Genomic DNA, 23,615 nt, shown 5'->3' with positions numbered 1-23,615 from the left:
TATTTAGCTCTGCCCAATTTCATTGTGACATAATCATCGGTGCCACAAATTCTGTTTCACCAATCTAGCAAATATATTATGAAAATCATAACGAGTTGCCTAGCTAATCTAAAAGATCGAGGATACATAGTCCACATTCAAGATTTATTGCTGTCATATAAATTACAATCAAAATATATATGAAGCTATTCGAGATTCCCAGAAATTATAATTAAGTCACTCGAATTATGTTTGGATTGTTTGGTTCAGCTCTCTTATTAAATGTTCCCATATATAAGCTTTGCCAGCAGAATGATCTTGGGAAAACAACTAACTGTAAAGAACAAGTATATTTGCCCTCTCCGATTAGTTACAAGAAGAATGTTTACATTTCAGCAAATGACTAGTCAAATCCATGTCTATTTGTATGCTTGATGCAATTTTTTCATTACATCATTATTCTTCCTTACAGAGCTAAATTTGTACTGAGAAGCATCCTAAAGGTGACAAGCTCATGATCTTGTCATAGGTCTCTTCATCCTTGGCTTAATAGATTTAGCAACAATATATTATGATTTTCTCAAGGCACATTATGGTTGCATACTGAAGAAACATTAGAGAAAATCCAGCTCATTATTATAGTGCTCCTTGAGATTTATCTGTATCTCTGATCTTCCAGCAAAACCAAGTTAAATTTCTGATCTATTCTATCCAACTTGTAGCTCAAAGAAAACGATTGGAATTAATTTCATGTAATAGAGAAAGGAATTAGCAATGCATTTAACTTGACCTCGGGGGCATATATAAAAAGAAGGGATCATTTTAATTTCAATAGTATGTGATAAAAAATATTTTGAATTGCATATGTATTACATTCCAGTGTCTTAAGAAAAATGCAGTTTTCGAGCATCTTTTCTCCTAAAGATAAAGATAAAGTTGAAAAATTAAGTGTGTTACGTTAGTCGAGATAGTATTAACGTATGATTAATTGAGTTTTAATTATTACAAACTTGAAAAAATAGATTAATCTGATATTTTAGAGCAACCTTCATATAGAAAGTTTTCGCATGAAACACACCGTTTAGCAGTTTGAAAAAGCGTGCCACGAATATGCAAAATTTTATCCATTTTTTGTAGTGAAAACGAACGGAACCTAAGTGATGAAGTATTCTGTGGTAGTTACCTTTCTTAGGGCACATGCGCATATCTTAAGAGATAGGAGTACATAGCGCATACTTAATACTTCCTTCAGCACCATGTGTGGGTGTCATGCCCTACTGTAGTAATTGTTGTTGTCCCTAATTAACCAGATCCAATCAACTGATTATCATACGAAAGTATCCGAGGAATTTAGTTAAAACAAAGGTATATATACTAATTAACCTTTGCTCACAATTTATTTCAGTATCATCTGTTTTTATTAGCTATTCAATTCTTAATTAGTACGGACCTAATTAATGGGGGGAGGGAATTGAACAAATATTTCATATAAAGCATCCAATCTGAAGAAAATGATGGAATTTTTTTTTAAAAAAGGTCTGTTCATGGACTGCTATTTATGCATTTAAACCGGTTACTAGGAACTTGGTGTGCCATCCAAGTGTATATGAGCAAAACAGCAGCAGAGCTTATATACTGACTTGTAACTGTTGTAAGCTAAATCATCAAGAAATGATAACTATATATATATATAATATCCTTCCCAGAATTCTTCAAGACAATGTTAGATATCTTTTACAAAAGGGTAAATTGGAACCATGCCATTGTAATTTTACAAAGAGCATTGGAATTTGGACAGACCCATGGGTTAGCAAATTAAATATGAGAATATATCCCTTTTTGTCTTCCTTTCAGGACATATGATCAATTGCACACATAAGGTATTATATCTAACAACGGTCAACGAGCTCTAGCTTTGAAAAATACATCAGTTTCACATTTTTGACAAATCTACTATATATGCTCTCCTGATTCCTACCAAAGTGTCACCAAATGAATAATCAGTGTTAACACAAGTTGCACTACCAAATTTTATTTAAAAACTCTGATCGATCTGCTTGTGGGGTATGTTGTAATGTAGTACGTAAAGATATTTATACTATGTAAATTGTGTTAGTCACATATTTTAAGACTAGCTAGCAAAGTTGTGCTATTGACACAATTAAATGAAAAATATATTTAAGTCACCCATCTGATTGATTAATTGAACATAATTGACACACTAGTGGATGGACTTATGTGTGACTTACACAAATGTGGAAAGCAAATATGTAATCAACTCCTAGCTGAGATCAACACAACACAATAACTGTATGTCATACACACACAACTAGTATCATCAATTTATTAATATCACACACACAACAACTAATACAAATTAATACACAGTCAATTAACTACTCAATCGATTATATCCATATATTAATTCGCATCTCGCTTTTAATTAGCCGGCAGCTACAAGCTAGTAATAATCTAACTAAGTTGATATAATTAAAATCATCGGCATATAATATAAAAAGATGAGAGACACATACTGGTTTAATAGGAAATTTGATCTGTGGAACATCAGTGCAGGTACTCGAGAAAAGCTCCAAGATCCTACTAAAATGCTTCGAAGAAGTGTCGATTGATGACGAATATGCACTTCTGGAGGCATCCGGTTTCCCCGATCAGCTTGACCTCCTCAGGGCAGCAGCCTTCCTAGCAGAACTCCTCCATCGCCGGCATCGAGAGTGACATGGCCGAGTCCTTCAATTCAATGACGAAGCAATCCTTCACTTGCATCTTTGTGAGATTGGCTGCATCCACTTCCAGCCATTGCAGATCAGATCATTGACAGACACGAGGAATAAGGTCAGGAGTGAGCTGGTGTGGATGGTGAGCTCTCTCACGCAGGAGTAGATGCTGACAAGCTCGAGGATCTGCAGGCGAGGACAGCCCTACGACATGACCTCGCTGAGATACGTACCCGCCCTCGTCATCGGTGATGACAGTCTCCGATAAGTGAAGCTTCGTCAGCAGTGCAAACGTTGGCTTGTCGTCGTCGGCCAGCACCAGCTGGATCACCATGTTGACGGAGATGGTACGTGATCTCCGTTGCCCTCTTGAAGCATGGGAGCTCAAGGAGATCAGTGTCCTCATCATAGTTGTCGAACATGTCAATCCCATGCGACACGAAGAGGTGAAATCGGCTAGTGACTAGCCGGACGACAGTGTCGATCGACGCACGAGATGATGTCATTATTCTCGAAGCCGAATTCATCCCCGAGGACCGATATAGCGAGGTAGCGTAAGAAACAAAGGGATATCCTCTCGAGAGATGAAAACACTTTCCCGACAGGAGAGCACACGGGTGCGGATGGCCTCGACCAAGGGCAAGAAGACAAGGATGTGGCGGAGAAGCTCGTCGGCAAGGGAGCTGATTTGGTCGGGACCCTCGTAAGCACTACCCTTTCTGCCAGATCCGCCGGTGCTAGAAGCCTAAGCTCTTGCACTTCGCCCATGGGCTGCTGCTGGCGCCCCGAGCTATGGGAGAGAATTCAGGATGGGGAGGGAGATCGAAGCAACGAAAGGAATATAGGTCGGGTTATGTGGCTGTGGCACTGCCTCGAGAGAGCAAGAGTAGAGTAGGGAATTGGAGGTGGCTAGGGTTCCGTGAAATGTGCCAAGCTCTGCTGCTAATTAATTTTCTGAATTTATTACACACAAGCATTTGTCGAGTGTCTGCTTGTGAGGAATGGTGACGTTAGCTACACCTAATATTAGATTCATCTAGGCCGTCCATGTCGAGATCGACGGTATAGTCATGTTTGTACTGGCCGGCGGTAGTGGGAGCTGTTTGTGCACTAGTTAGCAAAACCACTGAAATATGTAGGGAACAGCTACCAGTATGCCCCTACTTTGGAAAATAATGTACTATGCACAACTTAACATGACTACTTACATTCTTCTCAATAAAATGTGTGCACAGTTGCACATATAACTTGAGAAAAAAATGTTTCTTACACATTCTAGAGTAGATATGTGAGTTTTTTATATGGTACATTAACCCAAAAAAATGAAGTGTGGCTTGTAAATGAATTCGAGCCTAGGGAGGGTCCATGTTGTTGAAAGTGCCTTAGGGGTGTGGCTGGTGACATGGGGCGGCCAAATATGCCCCCCATGAACCCACCTTGGCGAGGAGCGTGTGGAAGCGGTGGCCTATGTTTTGAGGTGGAAGAGGAAGTCGGCTAGAGTTGTTGTGGTTGGTTTGCGTGCAAGAAGGAAGACCATCATAGCACTCTGTGTTTGCTGGCTGCAGTGGGCAGTGGCTACAAGGATGCATGGAGCACACGCGCCGGCAACTGTGTGGCTATCGCCGCGAGCCATGGGGAGAACTCTTGCTAGGGAGGGAGATCTAATCAAAGAGAGGCATCTAGCTAGGGTTTGTGTCGGCGGCGCTACCTCGAGAGAACGAGAGTGAACTGGGGAATTGGTGGTGGCTAGGGTTCCGTGAAATGGGTCGGACTCTGCTAATAATTGTCTTAATTTATTAGTTTATTACATAAAAGCGTCCACCAACTGTCTGGTTGTCAGGAATGGTGACGTCGACTACAACTAATGTGGCCGTTAATAAGATTCATCTGGGCCATCCATGGAAAGATCGATGGTGTAGTCATGTTCGTACTAGCCAGCAGCAGTGTGAGCTTTTGTTTGTGTGGTTGGTCTGTTAGTGTCCTGGGCACTAGTTAGCAGAACCAAGGAAATATGTTGGGGGGGGGGGGTACATGTATTCTTTGGAAAAGGATATGCTCTATACACAACTTAACTTTTTTTTAATGACCTTGATTTTTCTCAAAAATATGTGTTGTGCACAATTGCATGTATAGTTTGAAAATTAATAAAATGTTTCTTCCACATTCTCAGGTAGATATTTGAGGGTTTTTTTATATAGTACATTGAGCGTAAAAATTAAGGAGGAGTTTCAAATGTTGACCTAGCACTAGGACATCATTAAGGTGAACATAACCTCAATTGGAGGCGACCTAGGTTGGTCCCAAGACCCAGGCCAGCTATAAAAATATCTCCAAAGTGCCTCTAGAGTAAAAGTATTTTCTACGATTTTGAAAGTGCTAACTCCTGAATTTACAGCCAATCTGAAAAATCACTCTAGAAAAGTGTCTCTACTTAAGCTTTTTGTTGTAGTGGGAGCATTGTAGTATCATCAAAAAAACATAAATCCCCCTTCCTTCTGCACCAAGCCAAATTCCCAGACAGTACCCCGCTGATGAAGTGCGATACTATAGATCCCCGATGCAAGGAAAATCAATAGCTTTCTAATGATATGCTCTTCCATGTCCTCTTGGTTATGCCCTTGGTCGAGGTCAGGGGTGGACCTAGGCCTCAGGCTGACCATGCATTTTTTTCACCATGTAACAGACTTGGTTAGCAAAAGTTCAATGGGCGCAGTCCCACTTGTCATATTCCTTCTCCCCTTTGCAAGATCGTGGTGTTCGTGGTGTGTGGCAAGCTCATGCCCTAGTGTTCTTTGGAAAGAGTGAGGGCTTTCACGTAGAGCACGTTGTGAAGAAGAGGCAGCAGGGAGGAGGAATCTAATGAGTGGGACCAAGAGCATTTTTGACCTGCCACACTATTTATCCCTGCCATGAGTAAAACCACGATGTTTTTGTTGTAGTGGCCCTATGTGACCATTTGTTTCATCTGAGCCGTCCATTATATTATTGTAAGATATATATTGTGAAGTCACATTATAATTATTTCTATTTGCTAGCTGTGGGAGCTTGCCTATTTAATTATGACTACGGATTAGCAGTTTGCCGCACAGCCAATGTAAGGATCATAATATTCACTAGCTAGCTAGCTAGTTAGGTTTGAAATTTCCATTTAATTAGTTGATCAAGGAGAATGATCTTTAATGGATACTCAACAGTTTTGTGGAAATTTGAATATGTGCATACATTTTGATATTGTGTAATATGCAGTCTACTACTTTACCATTTTGTGGAAAGGGCATACACTACTCTTTTTTATGTGTGTGTGTGTGTTGGGGGGCAGGGGGGGCTCAAGTAATCTAAAAATGTGTTGTATACACTTGTATATATAGTTTCAGAGGGATTGAACAATTAAATCATTAGTAATTATGTGTAGTTTAGACAATTACTCCCTCCGTTTCATAATGTAAGACTTTCTAGCATTGTCCATATTCATATATATGCTAATAAATCTAGGCACACATATATGCCTAGATTCATTAGCATCTATATAAATATGGGCAATGCTAGAAAGTCTTCCATTACGAAACGAAGGAAGTAATTATTATGTATATTGTTCACCGCTCAACATTTACTATTATTTAACTTACCTCCGAGTCCAAACAAAGTTGTGATTTTCCCTTACGTGACACATGAATAGACCCAACAACAAATAAAAAATTAAAAATTGGTAGACTCCACCAATCTTGTTGGCCTCTCTCCATGTGTGTGTCTCTCTCCCTCTGGCGTCTCTCTAGTTACCAATCCATGCCCTATGCGCAAACTGTTGTCCAAGAAGAAATGTTGCGGATTGCTTCCCTGTGTAGATTCCTTGCTCCGTTCTTATACTCTATATGTCGGTGAGCCAAAAAAACAAAGTCTCCTCTTTTCCTCTACCGGATCCCCTTTCCCCTCCATCTCTGGTGGCCGTTGGTCGCCTGCCAGGGGAGGGGGGTTTGGGGAGCCATCGGTTTTATCCCTTAGTCGGGTTCATTCTATTGTAAATCGAGTTTATCTAGTACTAGGTTCTCTGCTCCTTCCCTTTCCTGTATAGCTCGATGGAGATGCCATAATACCCATCTTCTTCGTCCTGGCTACCTCCTTTCATGGCCGGTTTGAGTTCCAAATCCAAAGCTTGATCTGCCTTGCGCCATTTGAAAAGTTGTTACGGGATTTTATACCAATGTTTTAGTCAACAAGTGCAGCATATTTGCCCCATGGTGGGAGGTCTCCTTCCTCCACAACGATGAGTTGTGGTCGGCCGTTTAAATCATCTCCGACGAGTTTGCTGCTAGCAATTTGGTGCCCTTGTCTTTGATGGAGCTTTTTCAATGTTAGATTGAATCTTTTTGTGTTCATCGGGTTCACTTCAACCTCCAATTATGAGATGCCATCGTCGGTTTCATTGTCTTGGTGATTAGATTGGAAGACAAAGTGAAGCAGGGACTCGATTGCCTTTTTGTTTTCTGTTGGAGTCATTTGCTTATTTTCAGGACCCCTGCGTAACTTGTTTATCTTTGAGGAGTCTTTTTGCAAATCATGTTGTATGTTTATCTACATGTCCTTCTATAGGCAACCTAATCTCTCTTTCTTTGAGAGATGTGACGTCCACTCATGCAAGTTGTGTATAAACATCCTATATTAAATAAATGCGTGAGTTCTAAAAAAAAGAGAAGTGTTACAGAAGTTGGACAGCAGGTTATACCATCGTGGTTCACGTTTAATCCTTAGGGAGGACCAAAGGGGGCAGCAGGTACACCATGTCGTACTCACAGATCCGGATGGGGCAGACCTTCAGGGAGGCGGATACTCCCTCCGTTCCATAATATAAGGGATTTTAACTTTTTGCTTACACTGTTTGACCATTCGTCTTATTCAAAAAAAATTGAAATTATTATTTATTTTATTTGTGACTTACTTTATTATCCAAAGTACTTTAAGCACAACCTTTTGTTTTTTATATTTACACAATTTTTTTGAATAAGACCAGTGGTCAAACAGTGCAAGTAAAAAGTTAAAATCCCTTATATTATGGAACGGAGGGAGCAGATTGTTTGCAGGGCTGTCAACGAGCCAATGTCGACTAGTTCAGAAACCAACGAAAATTTTCAGTGGAGCATATAGAGGTATATACAGTGAAAATGCAAGTTCTGAGTTCTGACGCTATTTCATATCACCCTCCACAGTATTGTCAGCGCCTCAAACAACTAATTACAATGCAGCAAATCAGAAATGCTATACATACTCAGTGCAGCACTGCATGATCATCAGGAAAAGCAAATCAGGACTGCTCTTTGCACCAATGCTCACACTTAACTTCAGTTCTGAGTTCTGACCAAGCAACAAGGGCACACTGCTCCGTACTAACAAAAATGGCATTCCAGAATGTCAAATGCTAAGAATCGTTCATGAGGACAAACTAAAATGGCAGCTAAATTCTCCGCAGCTAGATCAGTTGCTCTGTTCCTTTCTTTACAGCACAGCCGGATCAAAACATGCCAGGTACATCAAGGGTAAGTAGCCAACAAATATTTTCTTACTTCAGCTCACTGTGGCTGCATAGAGGGAGTGTCCTGACTCACTTCCACTGAAATCTCTGGTCTTGCAAAACTTTGTATGACTGCAGATAGTCTCTCCCAAGCAGACAACGAACGGTGGCAGGTTATTCTGATCCTCCTAAGGACTGTTGCTACCCTGACTAAGACCCTCAGAAGGTCAAGCTCATGTTCCTTTCCTCCGAAGTTGAGGATCTCTACTTCTCCGAGAGACCTCATCGAAATGTCCTTATTATCTCTCCAGTTTGGTGGCCAATCACAACTGCAGTTCGGTGAACATGCATGTTGAACCTGAAATTACAAGATCAGAACAAAATATGAGCTAGTAATGAGATTCATTACCTAACACATTGAGCTAGACCAGTCTAAAAAAAACACATTGAGCAACTGAGAAAACTTTATTTTGTATTACAAAGCATGATTTCAGTGCTATAAATAACTCTTATACTTAAAGTTTCATGGATCTATTTCATGGCCAACTGATTGTACGATTTGAAGGACAATGAGAAAGAATAAAAAGTGGGACATAATGATAAGACAATTATGTGAATTTGGTCACAAAAGGCCCTGTTTATCAGTTAACTCGATCATATCAAGAGTTACTTTTGCTATGTCATCAATAAGGCATTATTGGTACCTTCCTGCCTAAATGTAACTGACGGAGCATATACAAGAGAGTAAGGATTCTTTAGACATAATTGTGTGTGTGCACCTACACGTGCTATCGTGGCTGTCATGGCTAGCTCACTCCAAAATTCTCGCTACGTTTGGGTACAGGGTTTCAAAGAAAATAATACGAAGCATTTAATTATAAATCAAGACAGCTTGCAGGCCATGTTAGAGGTGAAGCGCAAACCAAGCAGAAATTTCAGCAAAATAGACATGAAGGGGAATATCCCTATTGGAAACAATATACTCGTTTTTGTGAAGCATGATATTCCTATGTTGGACATGGAAAAAAAATGTGTTGATAGGCACAAGCCAATAAAACAAACAAGTGCACTAACTATCAGCACTAAAAACATCCATGTTTTTTTAATAATAAAAACGGTTTACATCTTCGGCCTTTGCTGTTAGACACACAACCAATGATTTCTATCTCTAAAATAAACGATATTAGATTATGGGAAAAATCCTGTTTCTCTCCAAATGATAACCAATTGAACTAATGAAATAAAACTCACATAGACTATAACATGGTTGCTAGAATCACGTTACCAGCTTGCAACTTATATATGGAGTTCAATATATGATTGTGTTTCAATTAATGAAGCAAATTCATTTCAGTTGAAGGATATATTATCTCGGTCAGGTGCTTCTTATTTATATTGACAACAAATGAAAGATTTGATAAATCGAACACCGTCGCTAAACTTGCCAAGCTGATATGGGACATCTTGTTTCCTTTGCTCTATATATGAACGTACGGCCGTACGCCTCAAGATATATAGTACTTATCCTGTACCTATTGCCACACATCAGTGGAGAGGTGCTTTATTTTCAGCATGCAATGCAAATAGTAAAGATATTGGCACATATATCATATTGGCGATCAATTTATGAATGATTGTGTATTACAATTGTATGCTTTGCAGAGCAAGAGCTTTCTATAGCTAACTACAATTCTAGCTAATTGATGAACTTATCATCGTTCCTTATTTTCCAAAAAAATAAAATATCATAAAGGGAAACTATATATATATATATGAGAGGTAACAACTGCTATAAAGAGAATTAATTTATTTTGTTGCACGTACTGTGTTTTCGACAGATATATTCATATTATATTATATATATGTTACTAGTTTATTACAAGCCACCTATGAGTATTAAGAATAATGAGTTCATAATAAACCCCGTGTCACAAAAGGCGAAAGGACCTGTAGCCTAGTGGTTACAAGAGCCTCAGTAGCACCTGAGGTCCTGGGTTCGACTCCCCGTGGGAGCGAATTTTCCAGGATTTAACGGCGTTGTGCTTTCAGTGGTAGGCGACGTACCCGTCGACAGCGAGGCGCCTGTGGTGACTTCATCAATCTCTCCAGGATTTGCCCGTACCCGTCGACAGCGAGGCGCCTGTGGTGACTTCATCAATCTCTCCAGGATTTGCCGGCCCAGTCTTCGAAGATGCTCATAGGGGTAGGCCGGTTTGCGTGCATGCGTTCATAGGGGTGACTGCGTGTGCGTTGTGAGTGTCTGCGTTGTACTGTGTAATTCTCAAAAAAAAAAAAAAAACCCCGTGTCTTTTTTGCCTATCTCCACCCCTAGACGGACTCGGCGGTGGCAAATGAGCATATCGGCACACTGCAGGTTTTGAAATTTTGTAACCCGCCTCCCCCGGGCAAGCACATATCTCACCCGAAATGTTCAGATTTTTCCAAATATTTATGAATTTGGTCAAAGTTTGTTCAAATTCAATCAAATATATTAACATTTCAAATAGTTTCATTAAAAAAACACCATAATTCTCGAAATTTTGGTGGTAAACATAACTATACTAACCCTGGCATCCTAGCGCCTATTGTTCAGGTAGATTTTTCTTTTTTTAAATCCATTCTAGCACAAATAGTTCGGAATTCAAGTCATGTGTTGTACCACACATTAGAATAATTAATGTTGGCAAACTTCTCGAAATTTTGGTGGTAAACATAACTATACAAACCCTGGCATCCTAGCGCCTATTGTTCAGGTAGATTTTTCTTTTTTTAAATCCATTCTAGAACAATTAGTTCGGAATTCAAGTCATGTGTTGTACCACACATTAGAATAATTAATGTTGGCAAACTTTGATAACAACAGTGAAAAATGGACCAGAATCAAACACATGCATTCAGCATTGTTGGAATCCATCCAAACAGATCGACCAATCATCATGTTTTGCTCAGAAGATTAATAGTGTGAAAGACACAATCAAGCCACACAACATTTAATATCCCAAAGTTGTACGAATCTTACAATTTAAATATCTAGGATATGTTCCACATGGCAATATATAAGACAAAACATAGCCAACACCAAAATAGTACACCAAAGTCGCTATTCCGGTCAATCTATTACAGCCATTATAGCACCATGTATTTATGTGTATCTTTTTGTCTACACTAAATTATTATTGTTCAACTCGATGGTGCAATCTGATGTGCATAGCTGGCGTAGATTGTCTAAAAACGATTTGTATGAGTGGAGATTGACAGAGGAAACCAATGACACCTTCCTAAGTAATTTTGAGTTTTCTACAATAAATAGTACCAACTGCTTCTCATCATACGTGCCCCCAAAGCCATTGATACTTAGTTCTTCAAGTGAACCCAATGAGATCTCTTGATCCCTCCAATTTGGCGGTTGGCGACAAGTGCAGTTGGGCTCGCATTGGATATGATTTTTCTGAGATACACAAAGAATTGAAATGATATAAAAAATATAAGCCCATTTTGATATATGAAGTAAATCGATAAAATGTATTCAAGCAATATATATATTTAATTGCTAGAAACACTCAACACAGTAATACAATAACAGACATACCTTTGGACATATTTCGAGAGAAAACCTTTTGATCCACCTGCTTTTCTTGAGGAGGTGTACAATGGTTGGGGCGAGAGTATGTTCTTTCTTTTCCACAATGAGTTCTAGCTCCAAGCAATAGGGTAGATCCACTGTGTGTAGAAATTTCTTTTGCTCCTCCGATTCCTGGCAAAGTGTCACGAAATAAATAATTAGAGTATAACACAAGTTGTATTACCAAAAACACTGGTCTATCGATCTATTTATGGTGGTTAATGTAACTGTGTGATGATATTTATATATAATAGCTAATTAAATTGTGTTAATCACATATTTAGTTAGCTAGGAACAAGTAAGGTTGTGCTAGGGACATAAAAGCATGAAAATATATTTAGATCTCATCCGATACTGCTAGGGGATGGACTTTCATGTGACAGAAATATAGAAATCTAGAATTAACTCCTCTAGCCTAGATAATTAAGCTACAGTGACAATGTACTTGTTTAGTTATAATAATCATTCTCTGTGCACGATCTTTATAATAATCTAATGCATTAATGCTCCCATACTGAACGTAATCAATTTTTTAATATCATATAGTAATGCACAACCTAATTAACTAGACCCTCCCCGCAAAAAAAAACTAATTGACTAGACCAGAAAAAAAAAACATAGTAACAAGTCAATTTCAATTTAGTACTCACACATACTAATTAACATGTGCCTATATATATATAACCGGCCGAGCTGACTAATTTGTATGTATATATACTCTCTTGAGCAGCTGCACTTAATACTACTCCCCTGCTCGTTGCGGTTAGGATAAGATTTGATCAATTTTTAAGATTCGTACCATCAATTATTAATTAGGATAAGTTTCTAAAATCTAATGAGTTCATGATAATAATTTTCAGGATAAAGTATACTATTTGTTTTCAAGATAAGCATTAATTTGAGAAATATATATTCGTAATGGTTGAGTTTTAGAAGCATACTTGGCTACTAAATCCTGTTCTAAAAACATCAAATATTTTTTTACTGTAAATCCGTAATATAATTAAGTCCATATACTAAGGCTCTAATAATGCAAAATCATGACGGCATAATAATATATAAGAGATGAGATCTAGATCATATGTACCGGTTTAATAGGAAATTCGATCTGAAGAACTTCAGTGCAAGTGCTCGAGAACAGCTGCAAGATCCTAGTATAAAACGATTGGCTTCCGCTGATGAACGACAAATTTGTCGAAGCAGAGTCGACGCATGCGATCTTGTGGATGAATCCTGCAGGTTCCCTGACGAGCTTAACCTCCTCGGGGCAGCAGTCCTTCCAGTAGAACTCCTCCATCGCCGGCGTCAACAGCGACATCGCCGACCCCTCCGTCTCCGCCGCATCGATGTCGAAGCAATCCTTCACCTTCATCCATCGGAGATTGGCTGCGTCTACATCAAGCAGTTGCAAGTCGTTGATTGAGACGACGCACAGGGTCAGGAGCGAGGTGGTGTGGATGGTGAGCTCCCTGGCGCCGGCGTGGATGTCGATGAGCTCGAGGGTTTTCAGGCACGGGCAGCCATGGGAGACGACCTCGCTGAGGAGCTCGCCCTCGTCGGCGACGAAGGTGTTCGACAGGTGCAGCTTCGTCAGGTGGGCGAACGTGCGGCCGCGGTGGTCGTCGGGCGCCAGCTGCACCGCCATGTCGGCGATGGAGATGGCGATCTCCGTCGCCCTCTCGAAGCACGGGAGCGCGAGGAGGTTGGCCTCCTCGTCGTAGTCCTCGGAGATGTTGATCCCGCGCGACACGTCGAGGCGGAAGCGGCCGGTGACGAGCCGGGCGGCGGCGCCGACGAGGGAGACGACGTCGTCGTTCTCGAGGCCGCCGAGCTCCTCCTCCTCCCCGACGTGCGCCGAGACGGTGAGGTCGCGCAGGTTCACGCGGGCGTCGTAGCGGCGGAGGACGCCGTCGACGAGGGCCGGGAAGGAGCCAACGGCCTCCGCCGCGCCGTCGTCGAGCCGCAGCCGCGGGAGGCCGGTCCAGACGCGGGCCCAGCGGCGGGAGAGCACGCAGGTGCGGATGGCCTCGACCACGGGGAGGAAGACGAGGATGTGGTGGAGCAGCGCGTCGGCGAGTGAGCTGATGCGGTCGGGGCCCTCGTAGGCGGCGGCGCCGACGGAGACGACGGGAGCCCTCTCGTCGCGCTCGAGCTTGGCCGGTGAGCTGCTTCCGTCGCGAGCCATGGGGAGAGAGATCGATCTAGGGTTTGCGCGAGGCGGCTGAGCGGCGGGAGCGCGCGCTGCTGCTTCGAATTCGAGACGAGAACGATGGAGTTGGGGAATTTTTGGCGGCGGCTAGGGTTTTGGGAAATGGGCCGGACTCTGGTCTCTATTTATATTACACACAGGCGTCCGCTCGAGTGGTTGAGTGGGAGGAATGGCCGTTAGATTCATCTGGGCCGTCCATTGAGACATCCAACGGTGTAATCACGTTGCACGCACGGTCGAGCCTTGGTCGTGGGAATTTCTGTACTGAGGCCTCGGTGTGTCGTTGTCTGATGCTGGTTCGCTTCTTCGTTACGGAGTACATAACAAAAAAGCGACTCCTGTCTGCTCCTCTGTCCCTAAAAGAATTAAACTCTACGGATAAATATGAACACATCACACACACACATATATCCATATTCATCTATAGAGTTTAATTTTTTTTGGGACGAAGAAAGTATATATTATTTGAAATAAAATTCTCACAAATCGTAAATTCTACTTCCTTCGTTTCACAATGTGAGACTTTCTTGCATTACCTACATTTATATAGATGTTAATAAATCTAGACATACATTCGTATAGATGCCTAGATTTATTAACGTATATATGAATATGAACAATGCTAGAAAGTCTTACAATATAAAATGGAGGAAGTACTATAGACTATTGGACCACTTTAAAATTTGTACATTATACCTCTAAACCTAACCCCTCATCTCTCCTCTTGTCACTCCCAGCGTTATCACCACCGCGAGTTGCGAACTTGCGCTCGATGCCCCAATTGTAGCCTAGCCTCGCAAGCTGAACGAAAGGGATCAACGGCGTCGGCAAGCCCTCTTCCCTGTATACGGTGGCTCTCAGCCACTAGATCCATCACCACCAGTTGCCACATCCAAACCACAAGATTCAGTTTGCCCCTGCCGCCAATGCCGCCCACCACCCTCCTCCACCCCCGTGGCTCTAGTGCATTTCTGTTCGCCCGTGTCCACCACCCACCACTGGGTGGCCACCTCCTACGACCATCCCTCTAAGCTCAATGATCTCTCCTCCCCTAACTCACCCTAAACCCGAGACTGTAAACCCAAACTCGTCGGACCACTGCCAGTCGCTGAAATTGGAGGAGACAGAGTTGGATAGCCAGAACACGAATTGCGAATATTAGAAATTTGCAAGATTTTAACCCCAATTTTCTGTCAATAACCATGTAGTGATTTCGAAAAAAACGGTTAGTAGATAGCCGTACTTAGAAAAAAAACATACAAGTCACTTTTATACATTATATAAATTAAAATTACTTACAATGTAATCACTTTTGGGGAACTTTTATGTGAACTACATGAACAGATCAGACAGTTCCGTGTGAAAATTTGGGGATTTTCTTGAATGTGAATGTTAATTAGGGAAAAAAATTGGGTTGAAAATGTACTCTCTCCGTCCCAAAAATACCCAACCTTGTACTAGGATGTGACACATCCTACGTTGGAGTATGCCACAAACCTAATAAGCCCATATATATATATATATATGTGTGTGTGTGTGTGTGTAAATGCATCTCGTGGTAGGCGTCTTAATATACATGTGGAATTTTGTTTTTACAGTCGGCTACTTATCCCCTCCTATAAAAATGGGCATTTGAATACTCGTTGTACATTACTGGAGAGATGCACATCTCTCCTAGTTCGCAACCCTCTTTATTCCGGGTATGCAACCGGGAGCGCGAATCCGGGACTAAAGATTCATCTTTAGTCCCGGCTAGTAACACCAACCGGGAGTAAAGTTTTTTTTTTCATTGTTTCTTCTGTATCCATATTGATTTCTAACCAAACTCTCAACCATAAAATCATCAACATTCACAAAAGCATCACAAAATCATCAACATCCGCATTAAGAATTCACATCACAAATATACAAATCCAAAGGCATCACAAATTAAAAAATTCACGTTCACAGATAATAAATCAACAAAATCCTCACGTTCACAGATAAGAAATCAACAAAATCCACCGCCGCGCTGTCACAGTTGCCTCGCGCCGACCAAGCCGCTTCCGCTGCCCGCTCCAGCCGGCGATGCTCGCTCCCCGTAGGCCGCGCGGGGACGTCGCCGCCTCCCGCGCCAGCCGTCGGCGTTTGCTCCCGCGCGGGCCACTGCACGTAGGCCGCCGCCGCCGTTCGCTGCGAGAAAAAAAAAGAGAGGATAAGAGAGCAGCGAGAAAAAAAGAGGAGAGGATAAGAGAGAGGAGGAAAGGGGATGAGGAGGAGTTTTCGTTCCAGAGGGTAAGTGTTAGGGACCGGACGCTTTTTTCAACTGGGAGTAAAAATGATCTGTAGTCCCGGTTGATAACACTAACCGGGACTAAAGATTATAAAAGTGCGTTGAGCTTTTTAACCGGGACAAAAAATGGTTTTTAATCCTAGTTCCAATAGGAACCACGACTAATATGGTTTTATGCTGAACCAACAAAGATCAGTTCTCCAGTACTCCAGTCTCCAGTAGTGCTAGTAGAAACGACTACCAACCCGCATTTGAAAATGCATTATACTTGCTTGTATCGTATTAGTGGAATTTCAGAGATTAATCTAGAATTTCAAACAAAAGTTTCAAATAAAATTTAAATTTTGAATAACCTTTTTTTGTTGTTGCATTTGAGCTTACCTTTATACGTTGCCTCGTCCTCGCCTCTTGCATCCCGGCCACCAGGCCTGGCACATCAGGTGTTTTCCCTCTGGACCTCCGCAAACCTATAGTACTCGCGCCGGCACCAACTATATTCCTGTCAACCGACCGAGGCCTCACACCGCTAGGTAGCGATCCCAATTTTTTCTTCAAACTTTCAACTTTTTCCATCATATCAAACTTTTCTACTCACATAAACTTCCAACTTTTTCGTCACATCGTTTCAATTTCAACCAAACTTTTAATTTTAGCGTGAACTAAACACAGCCTAGGTCAGGAGCAACGGCAAGGAAGTCACCATGCCTCTAGAGAGGACCAGAGGCTGTTGCATCGCCTTGCAGAGTCCCCGATATTCTAGTGAGGAGAGCAAGCTGCTGGGCAAAATGCAGGGCTGTCGGTGAGGGTGTGCAAGGTGCAGGCGACTGAACATGCCTCCAAAATTAGAGGCCCTAAAATTTTCATATGTTAATCCACTTCAGATTTGGACCGCTGTGAGGATGGGGGTGGTGATTCCTCTGGTTTGAAAAGTTGAAGGATGTACAATATTTTGTATTGAAGTTGAGTGGTGTAAATCGAACTTCTGCGATTTATAGTTGAGGGGGTCAAATTTGATTGAACCCCTATAGCTAGTATGCCAAGAGTTTATACAAACCAACAATTTACAAGTGACTTTTCGATCACCAATGCAGTTTGCAATAGGCTGTAATGAATCAAATTATAAGCGCAAACCAACAAAGCGGGGCATGCACTTCGATCATTTAGTTAGTTGTCTCGCAATGATTTCAAATGCATGACCACTAGACTAGTTATAACACAAAAAAATAACTCTCTCTTTCATTACAATATTATTCTAGCAAACATACATAAGCTAGTAATACCAGAATAGTGCACAAGGACAGTAGTTCTCCACAACCAAATTTGGTACACATACTCAACAAAAGTTCAATAAATCACTGCATGCTTCTTGAATATTGCCCCATCAAACCTTTGTCACTATAATTTTTTCCAGTCCACTATAGCAGTATTTCTCTCTACACGGAAAGTTCAACTCGATGGTACATCCAGTCATTGATAGTTTTCGTACATGGCACAGAAACCGTCTATATGAACAATGACCATTCGAGAAAACGAGAGTTATCTTTTTAAGTACTTTTGAATTTCGTATAATAAAATATACCAACTTCTTTGCTTCACGATGGCCCGAGATGTGTTTGATGGCTAGTTGTTCAAGGGAGTCTAGTGGGATATCTTGATCCCACCATTTAAGTGGTTCGTGGCAAGTGCAATTAGACATGCAGCATGGAGCAAATTTGTTTTCCTGAAACAGAGAGATATAGTGATATAACTAAACTGATTGATAAAGCAAATGATCCATAACTAACAGTGCCAAAAAAAGTAGATATTTTTTGGGCAAGAGAGATGAAATTAAGGTAAAACATACCTTAGGATGATATGGATTTAGTGTAAGAGTTAAGTTTCTGATGGAGCTATTTCTCTTGAGGAAGTGTACAACAGTTGAGCCAAACGAGCTATGCCCATTTGTTATCACGCCGAGGTCTAGCGCTGAATAGTATGGAAGTTGCACGCTGTGTATAAGGCTCTCTTGCTCTTCCGAATCCTGCAAAATTAACAACATCACCAATGGAATAATTAAACAAGGTATATATATATATATATATATATACTTTCACACGAAATATTAAAAAAAATGCTGTATCCTGGAAGAAGTGACACAAACGAAAAGTTCACTACGGAATATTGTAAATACACACTGTCATTAGTACTCATGTAAGGTCAGTGCACAGGCCAAATTATTCGGTCCCAACTTACTAATTAACTTCATATTTCCCTAACGTATGTATATGTATGTACGTAGCTTACATTGTGATTGCCTACTTCTTGATCTGCAGAGGGCACGCATAAGAAGATATATAGCATCATAAAGGCATGCAAGAATTTCAGCGAGATCCATTAGTTGCTAAACTAGTTGACAAACCTAACTAAGTATGAGTATGTGACTTACACAAAAAGATGTGTACACTGATAAAAAAAAAAACCAACCTAGCTGTGATATTGACAAACTTATTAAACTCTATGCTTTTCTTTAAAAAATCTAAATTCTATGTACCTAAACAATCTCAAGGACGCAATTTACGCACGCCAAAATACTAATTAAACATCAACAAGATAAATAAATATAATTAAATAAGTAAACAAATAAAGAAAGAAAGAAATACCAGTGTAGCTGTAGCAGTCATAGGAGAAGTGAGCCTTAAAACATGAGCACGAGAGAAAAGCTTCAAGATCTTGGTGAAATCCGATTGCCCAATCTCGTGAATAATATGAGAAGGAAGCTCGACGACGGCGAGCTCCATGAGGCAGCTAGGTAAACTAATCAGCTCGACCTTGTCGGGGTACGCGTCCTCCCAGCCGAGCTCCTCCAGCGCCGGCGCGGCGAGCCGCATCGCCGCGCCGCCGGTCCACGGACAGCGGCTCGTCCCGTCGAAGCAGTACTTGACCCGCATCTTGCGCATGTTGCCGGCCGCCACGTCGAGCCGCCGCAGCGGGACATACGCGAGGCGCAGGCTCAGCAGCGAGTCGCTGCGGAGGGTGAGCGCCTCCATGCCGTCGATGTGCTCGAGCTCGAGGCACTCCAGGCTTGGGCACCGGCGCGAGACGACGCCGCTGATGCCCTCGCCGGCGTCGCTGAAGCGGAGCTCGGACATCCGCAGCCTCGTCAGGCGGGTGAAGCCTCCGGCGGCGGCGGCGTCGTCGAGCGCCGGGAGGCGGACGGCCATCCCGGAGGAGTAGAGGGAGATCTCCGTCGCCCGCTCGAAGCACGGGAGATCGAGGACGGCGTCGTCGTCGTGGCCTACCTGGGTGGTCACGGCGAGGTAGAAGCGGCCGGTGACGCTGCGGGCGGCGAAGGCCGCCCACGCGGAGGCCCGGTCGCCGTCGACCTCGGGCCAGTCCCAGTGGTACGAGATGGCGAGGTCGGCGATGTCCACGTCGGCGGCGTAGCGGCGGAGGATGCCGTCGAAGTGGTCCGGGATGTGCCCGGCGCTCGTCGCCTCCTCCTCCAGGAGGTGCAGCCGCGGGACGCGCTTCCAGACGCCGACCCACCGGCGGGACAGCGCGCTGGTGCGGACGGCCTCCGGCGTGGTCACGAAGCTCAGGACATGGTGGAGCAGCTCGTCGGGGAGGCTGCTGATACGGTCCGGACCACCGTAGTAGCCACGGCCACCGCCGGCGCCGGCGCCGACGGATCCGCCGGACAGAGAAGCCTTCTTGTGCGCGGCGCACCTGTAAGCCATTGGGGAAATGGGGATTTGAGCTAGCTCTGAAGGAGAAGAAATGGAGGAGAAATCTAGGGTTTCGTGTTTCGTCTCGTGGCGGCGTTGCTGCGTCGATCGAGCGAGAGGAGGAGTACGGGAGGCTGCCTCTGCTCCGAGGCTTTACATAGCGGCTGTGTGGGAGAGAGACAACTGATGCATGTGACCGTTGGTTTCATCCGAGCCGTCCATCGCACGAGTACCGTATGTGTGAGTGTGAAACCGTCCGAAACCTAGCTTATTTCCTATAATACTGGTCGATCCTTTTATTTTCTTTTTTTGAAAATGGATTCAAACCAGACATCTACATCCAAAAAATAATAATGTGTGAAACCGTCCGAAACCTAAGTGCCTGTTCTAAAAAATAATAATTACCTATTCTGCTGATCATATATCCCTGTCTGGAGCTGAAGTCTAATGGAAATATGGAATGATACATTCCCATGTAAAAAAAATATATGCCTGCGTTTGTATGATGAAAGTACAGTAATTAAATTAATTACTTGAACATGAAAAATTAGCATCACAAAGTGCTGCTTATATTTCATTGGTTTCGATCAGATTCTCTGATGAGAGAAGAATATGAAACAAAATCGTCTCTAACCAAAAACTATCTAAAGTCAACAAGGGGCTGCTCACTTCCATCAAATGTTCTTCAATTCTTCTACTGCGCATGCACTTCCAATCAAGCAGATGTTGCAGACGTAGGAGTACGTCGGTCAAGAAACCGCGCAGTATATACTATACTCCCGTCCCAAAAAAAAAAAAAAAGACAAACATTGGGTTTCCGTGTCCAACGTTTGACTGTCCGTCTTATATGAAATTTTTTTATAATTAGTATTTTCATTATTGTTAGATATTGATAAAACATGATTAATATTTTCTGCGTGACTTGTCTTTTTAATTTTTTTTTATAATTTTTTTAAATAAGACGGACAGTCAAACGTTGGACACGGAAATCCATGGTTTGTCTGTTTTTAGGATGGAGGGAGTAGAGTATAGATATGCAGACGAGATTTCTTGGTATGCAAGTATATACCGTGTTCTTGGCTTGCAAGATCACCCACGCAAGTTCAGAGCGAACGACGGCAGTTAATGCAATCTACTCCATCTTTCTAAGTTTTCTGGTGCTGCCTTGATTAATTAGTTCCGCACAATCAACCTCATGCTAATTTCAGCTGAAGTTTTTTCCCGGCGAAAAATTTCAGCTGAAGTTTTTTCCCGGCGAAAAATTTCAGCTGAAGTTTTGCAAAGATTATTACTTCTTCAAGAAATGGCATGCGCGCTAATGCAATATAATTCAGTGGTCACATGATATTCTTTCCCCTGAAATGAGAAAATAATGTAACTATGATATTATATTATTACACGGGCATATATTAAGAGATACCCTCCCGGTAAAAAATATTTATCATTTAATTAGGACAAGATTGTGTGGCATATATTAAGAGATACCCACCCCGGTAAAAAATATTTATCATTTAGGACAAGATTGTGTGGAACCTTTCACAAAGTACATATATTTAGTTCGATCACTAGATAATATTAATGACTAGAAACCAACATAGTGCCGGATGTGACACATTGTAGTACTACATATGAATCTGGACATATACGTAGTATATATAACACATTTCAGTATATATATGCCGGTGGTGTGTATATATATATATATATATATATATATATATATATATATATATATATATGTATATATATATATATATATATATATATATGTATATATATATATATATATATATATATATATATGTATATATATATGTATATATATATATATATATGTATATATATATATATATATATGTATATATATGTATATATATATATATATATATATATGTATATATATATATATGTATATGTATATATATATAGTGCACACAGGCCCTCACGTGTACACACGTGCACACCAACTAAAAAATATCACCAAAAAATCTAGAAAAAATCATACACATACTTTCAATTGTATTACACCTAGGGTTCAAATCTTAACGTCAAATTCATTATATTTTAGCCGTAACAAAAAAAACAAAAAATCTGACAGTTTTAAGGTTGCAATTTTGTCAGAATTTTATCTTTTTTGTTATTCTCTATGTAGAATGAATTTGAAGATGCGACTTTGCACGTAGATGTAATACTATTGAAAGTACATGTATGAATTTTCCTAGAACTTTTTTGTGATAATTTTTAGTTGGTGTACACGGTGTGTACACGCGAGGTCCTGTGTGCATAGGATACGCTCCCATATATGTATATATATGTATATATATATATACGGTGGCGCTACACAGCGCCACCCACAGGTGCTACGCGCCACGAAACAAAATGGCGCCAGACACAAACGAGGAGAGGTCAGCCCACCACCGACAAAATCCCACCAACGAGGCATCCAACCCACCCGCGGAGTTAAAATTTAACTTAGATACAGTTGGTGGTGGTGGTGCGGTGATATCGTTGAGGAGTTAATATTATGCGATGATTCAGTTGGTCTGAGTTAAAGTTTAACTTAGATACAGTTGGGTGGTGGGGTAAAACCAGCGGAGTTAAATTTTAACTTAGATACAGTTAGGTGGTGGGTGCGATGACGTCGTTGAGGAGTTAATATTATACATGGTTTCAGTTGATATGAGTTAAAGTTTAACTTACGTACAATTGGGTGGTGGGATGCGATGACATGGTTTTGGAGTTAAAAAATTACTTGTTGTTGTTCAATTCTGGATGATATGTGATTGAGTCTGGTTGCTGCTGAGTTAAAAATTAACTCGCGATACAAAACTGCAGGACATCGTTGTAGAGTTAACTCAGTTTGTATGAGTTAAATTTTAACTTGTGTACAACAAGATTTTAACTCAACATATACGTCTTCACAATCTATAAGCATAAGTTAATTTTTTGTCGGCACTTGCTCCGGACATCAACGGCGGAGCGTCATGGAGGTGTTCGTCGCTGCTCCTCCATGTCCTTCGGTGTTCGAACACGCCGCCGCGGAGGTCGCCGCCGTGTGCGTGGGGCGCGGAACGGCGGCCCGATCCGCCGCCGCCTCGGCTGTCGCCCGCAGTCCCGCAGTCGCCCCGTCACGGGATCCGCCGTCGAGCCACCTGCATCCACGCCTGACACGCACCACCGCAACCGGATCCGTGTACGTGGGGCGTGGAGCGGCGGCCGGATGCGCCGCCCCCTCGCCTCGCCATGCCATGTTGGATCCGCCGACGCCTCGCCTTCCCGGGCAGGATTATCCCCGGATCCATCATCACGCCGGATACGCCCTACCATGGCCGGATCCGCGCGCGTGGGGCGTAGATCGGCGGCTGGGTGCGCCGCCTCGTCGCCTCCTACACGCCGTCAACCGTCGCCTCCACGCCTGCCGCCGTGTCGTACCGGATCCGTCGACGTCGCGCCCGCCGCCGCTCGGCAGTGGAGGTGGCGCTCGACGTCGCGCCGCCAGCCGTGTCGTGCCGGATCCGCCCAATGCCGCCACCACTCGCCGCCACGCCCGCTCGCCGCTCTCATCTCCGAAAAAATAGGATCTACATATGT

The 23,615-nt window shown here is 42.3% G+C and overlaps 2 protein-coding genes across 3 annotated transcripts; both read right to left on the bottom strand.

Annotated features, from left to right (window-relative positions):
- Nucleotides 1–8,010: 8,010 nt before the first annotated feature.
- LOC107277072 (putative F-box/FBD/LRR-repeat protein At4g03220) lies at nt 8,011–14,138 on the bottom strand. 2 transcript variants are annotated; one of them, XM_066312364.1, is made up of 6 exons: nt 12,927–14,138; nt 12,285–12,353; nt 11,807–11,971; nt 11,492–11,665; nt 8,312–8,575; nt 8,011–8,124 (listed from the first exon to the last, which is right to left on the bottom strand). In XM_066312364.1, exons 1-6 carry the CDS (start codon nt 14,022–14,024, stop codon nt 8,011–8,013), a joined length of 1,884 nt encoding a protein of 627 aa, XP_066168461.1. In that variant the 5' UTR covers nt 14,025–14,138. The 2 variants fall into 2 exon arrangements, with proteins under 2 accessions (XP_066168461.1, XP_025882988.2); XM_026027203.2 differs by lacking the exons at nt 8,011–8,124; nt 8,312–8,575; nt 12,285–12,353 and having other exon boundaries at nt 11,180–11,665.
- A 1,854-nt stretch (nt 14,139–15,992) lies between these two features.
- On the bottom strand, nt 15,993–20,036 carry LOC107277893 (putative F-box/FBD/LRR-repeat protein At4g03220). The gene is made up of 4 exons (XM_066312049.1): nt 18,960–20,036; nt 18,164–18,340; nt 17,900–18,040; nt 15,993–16,220 (listed from the first exon to the last, which is right to left on the bottom strand). Exons 1-4 carry the CDS (start codon nt 20,034–20,036, stop codon nt 15,993–15,995), a joined length of 1,623 nt encoding a protein of 540 aa, XP_066168146.1.
- Between the last annotated feature and the right edge of the window lie 3,579 nt (nt 20,037–23,615).

This window comes from Oryza sativa, chromosome 7 (genome assembly GCF_034140825.1).
Source record: "Oryza sativa Japonica Group chromosome 7, ASM3414082v1".
Lineage (NCBI taxonomy): Eukaryota > Viridiplantae > Streptophyta > Magnoliopsida > Poales > Poaceae > Oryza > Oryza sativa.
This window is presented reverse-complemented; position numbering and strand designations above follow the sequence as displayed.

Coding starts and splice junctions, on each gene's coding strand:
- LOC107277072 (XM_066312364.1), bottom strand. CDS start 14,024: ATGGCTCGCGACGGAAGCAGCTCACCGGCCAAGCTCGAGCGCGACGAG. Junction 12,354..12,926: donor TCGAATTTCCTATTAAACCG/GTACATATGATC, acceptor GATTACGTTCAG/TATGGGAGCATTAATGCATT. Junction 8,125..8,311: donor GACCAGAGATTTCAGTGGAA/GTGAGTCAGGAC, acceptor AACGATTCTTAG/CATTTGACATTCTGGAATGC.
- LOC107277893 (XM_066312049.1), bottom strand. CDS start 20,036: ATGGCTTACAGGTGCGCCGCGCACAAGAAGGCTTCTCTGTCCGGCGGA. Junction 18,341..18,959: donor TGACTGCTACAGCTACACTG/GTATTTCTTTCT, acceptor TTAATTTTGCAG/GATTCGGAAGAGCAAGAGAG. Junction 18,041..18,163: donor TAAATCCATATCATCCTAAG/GTATGTTTTACC, acceptor TCTCTGTTTCAG/GAAAACAAATTTGCTCCATG.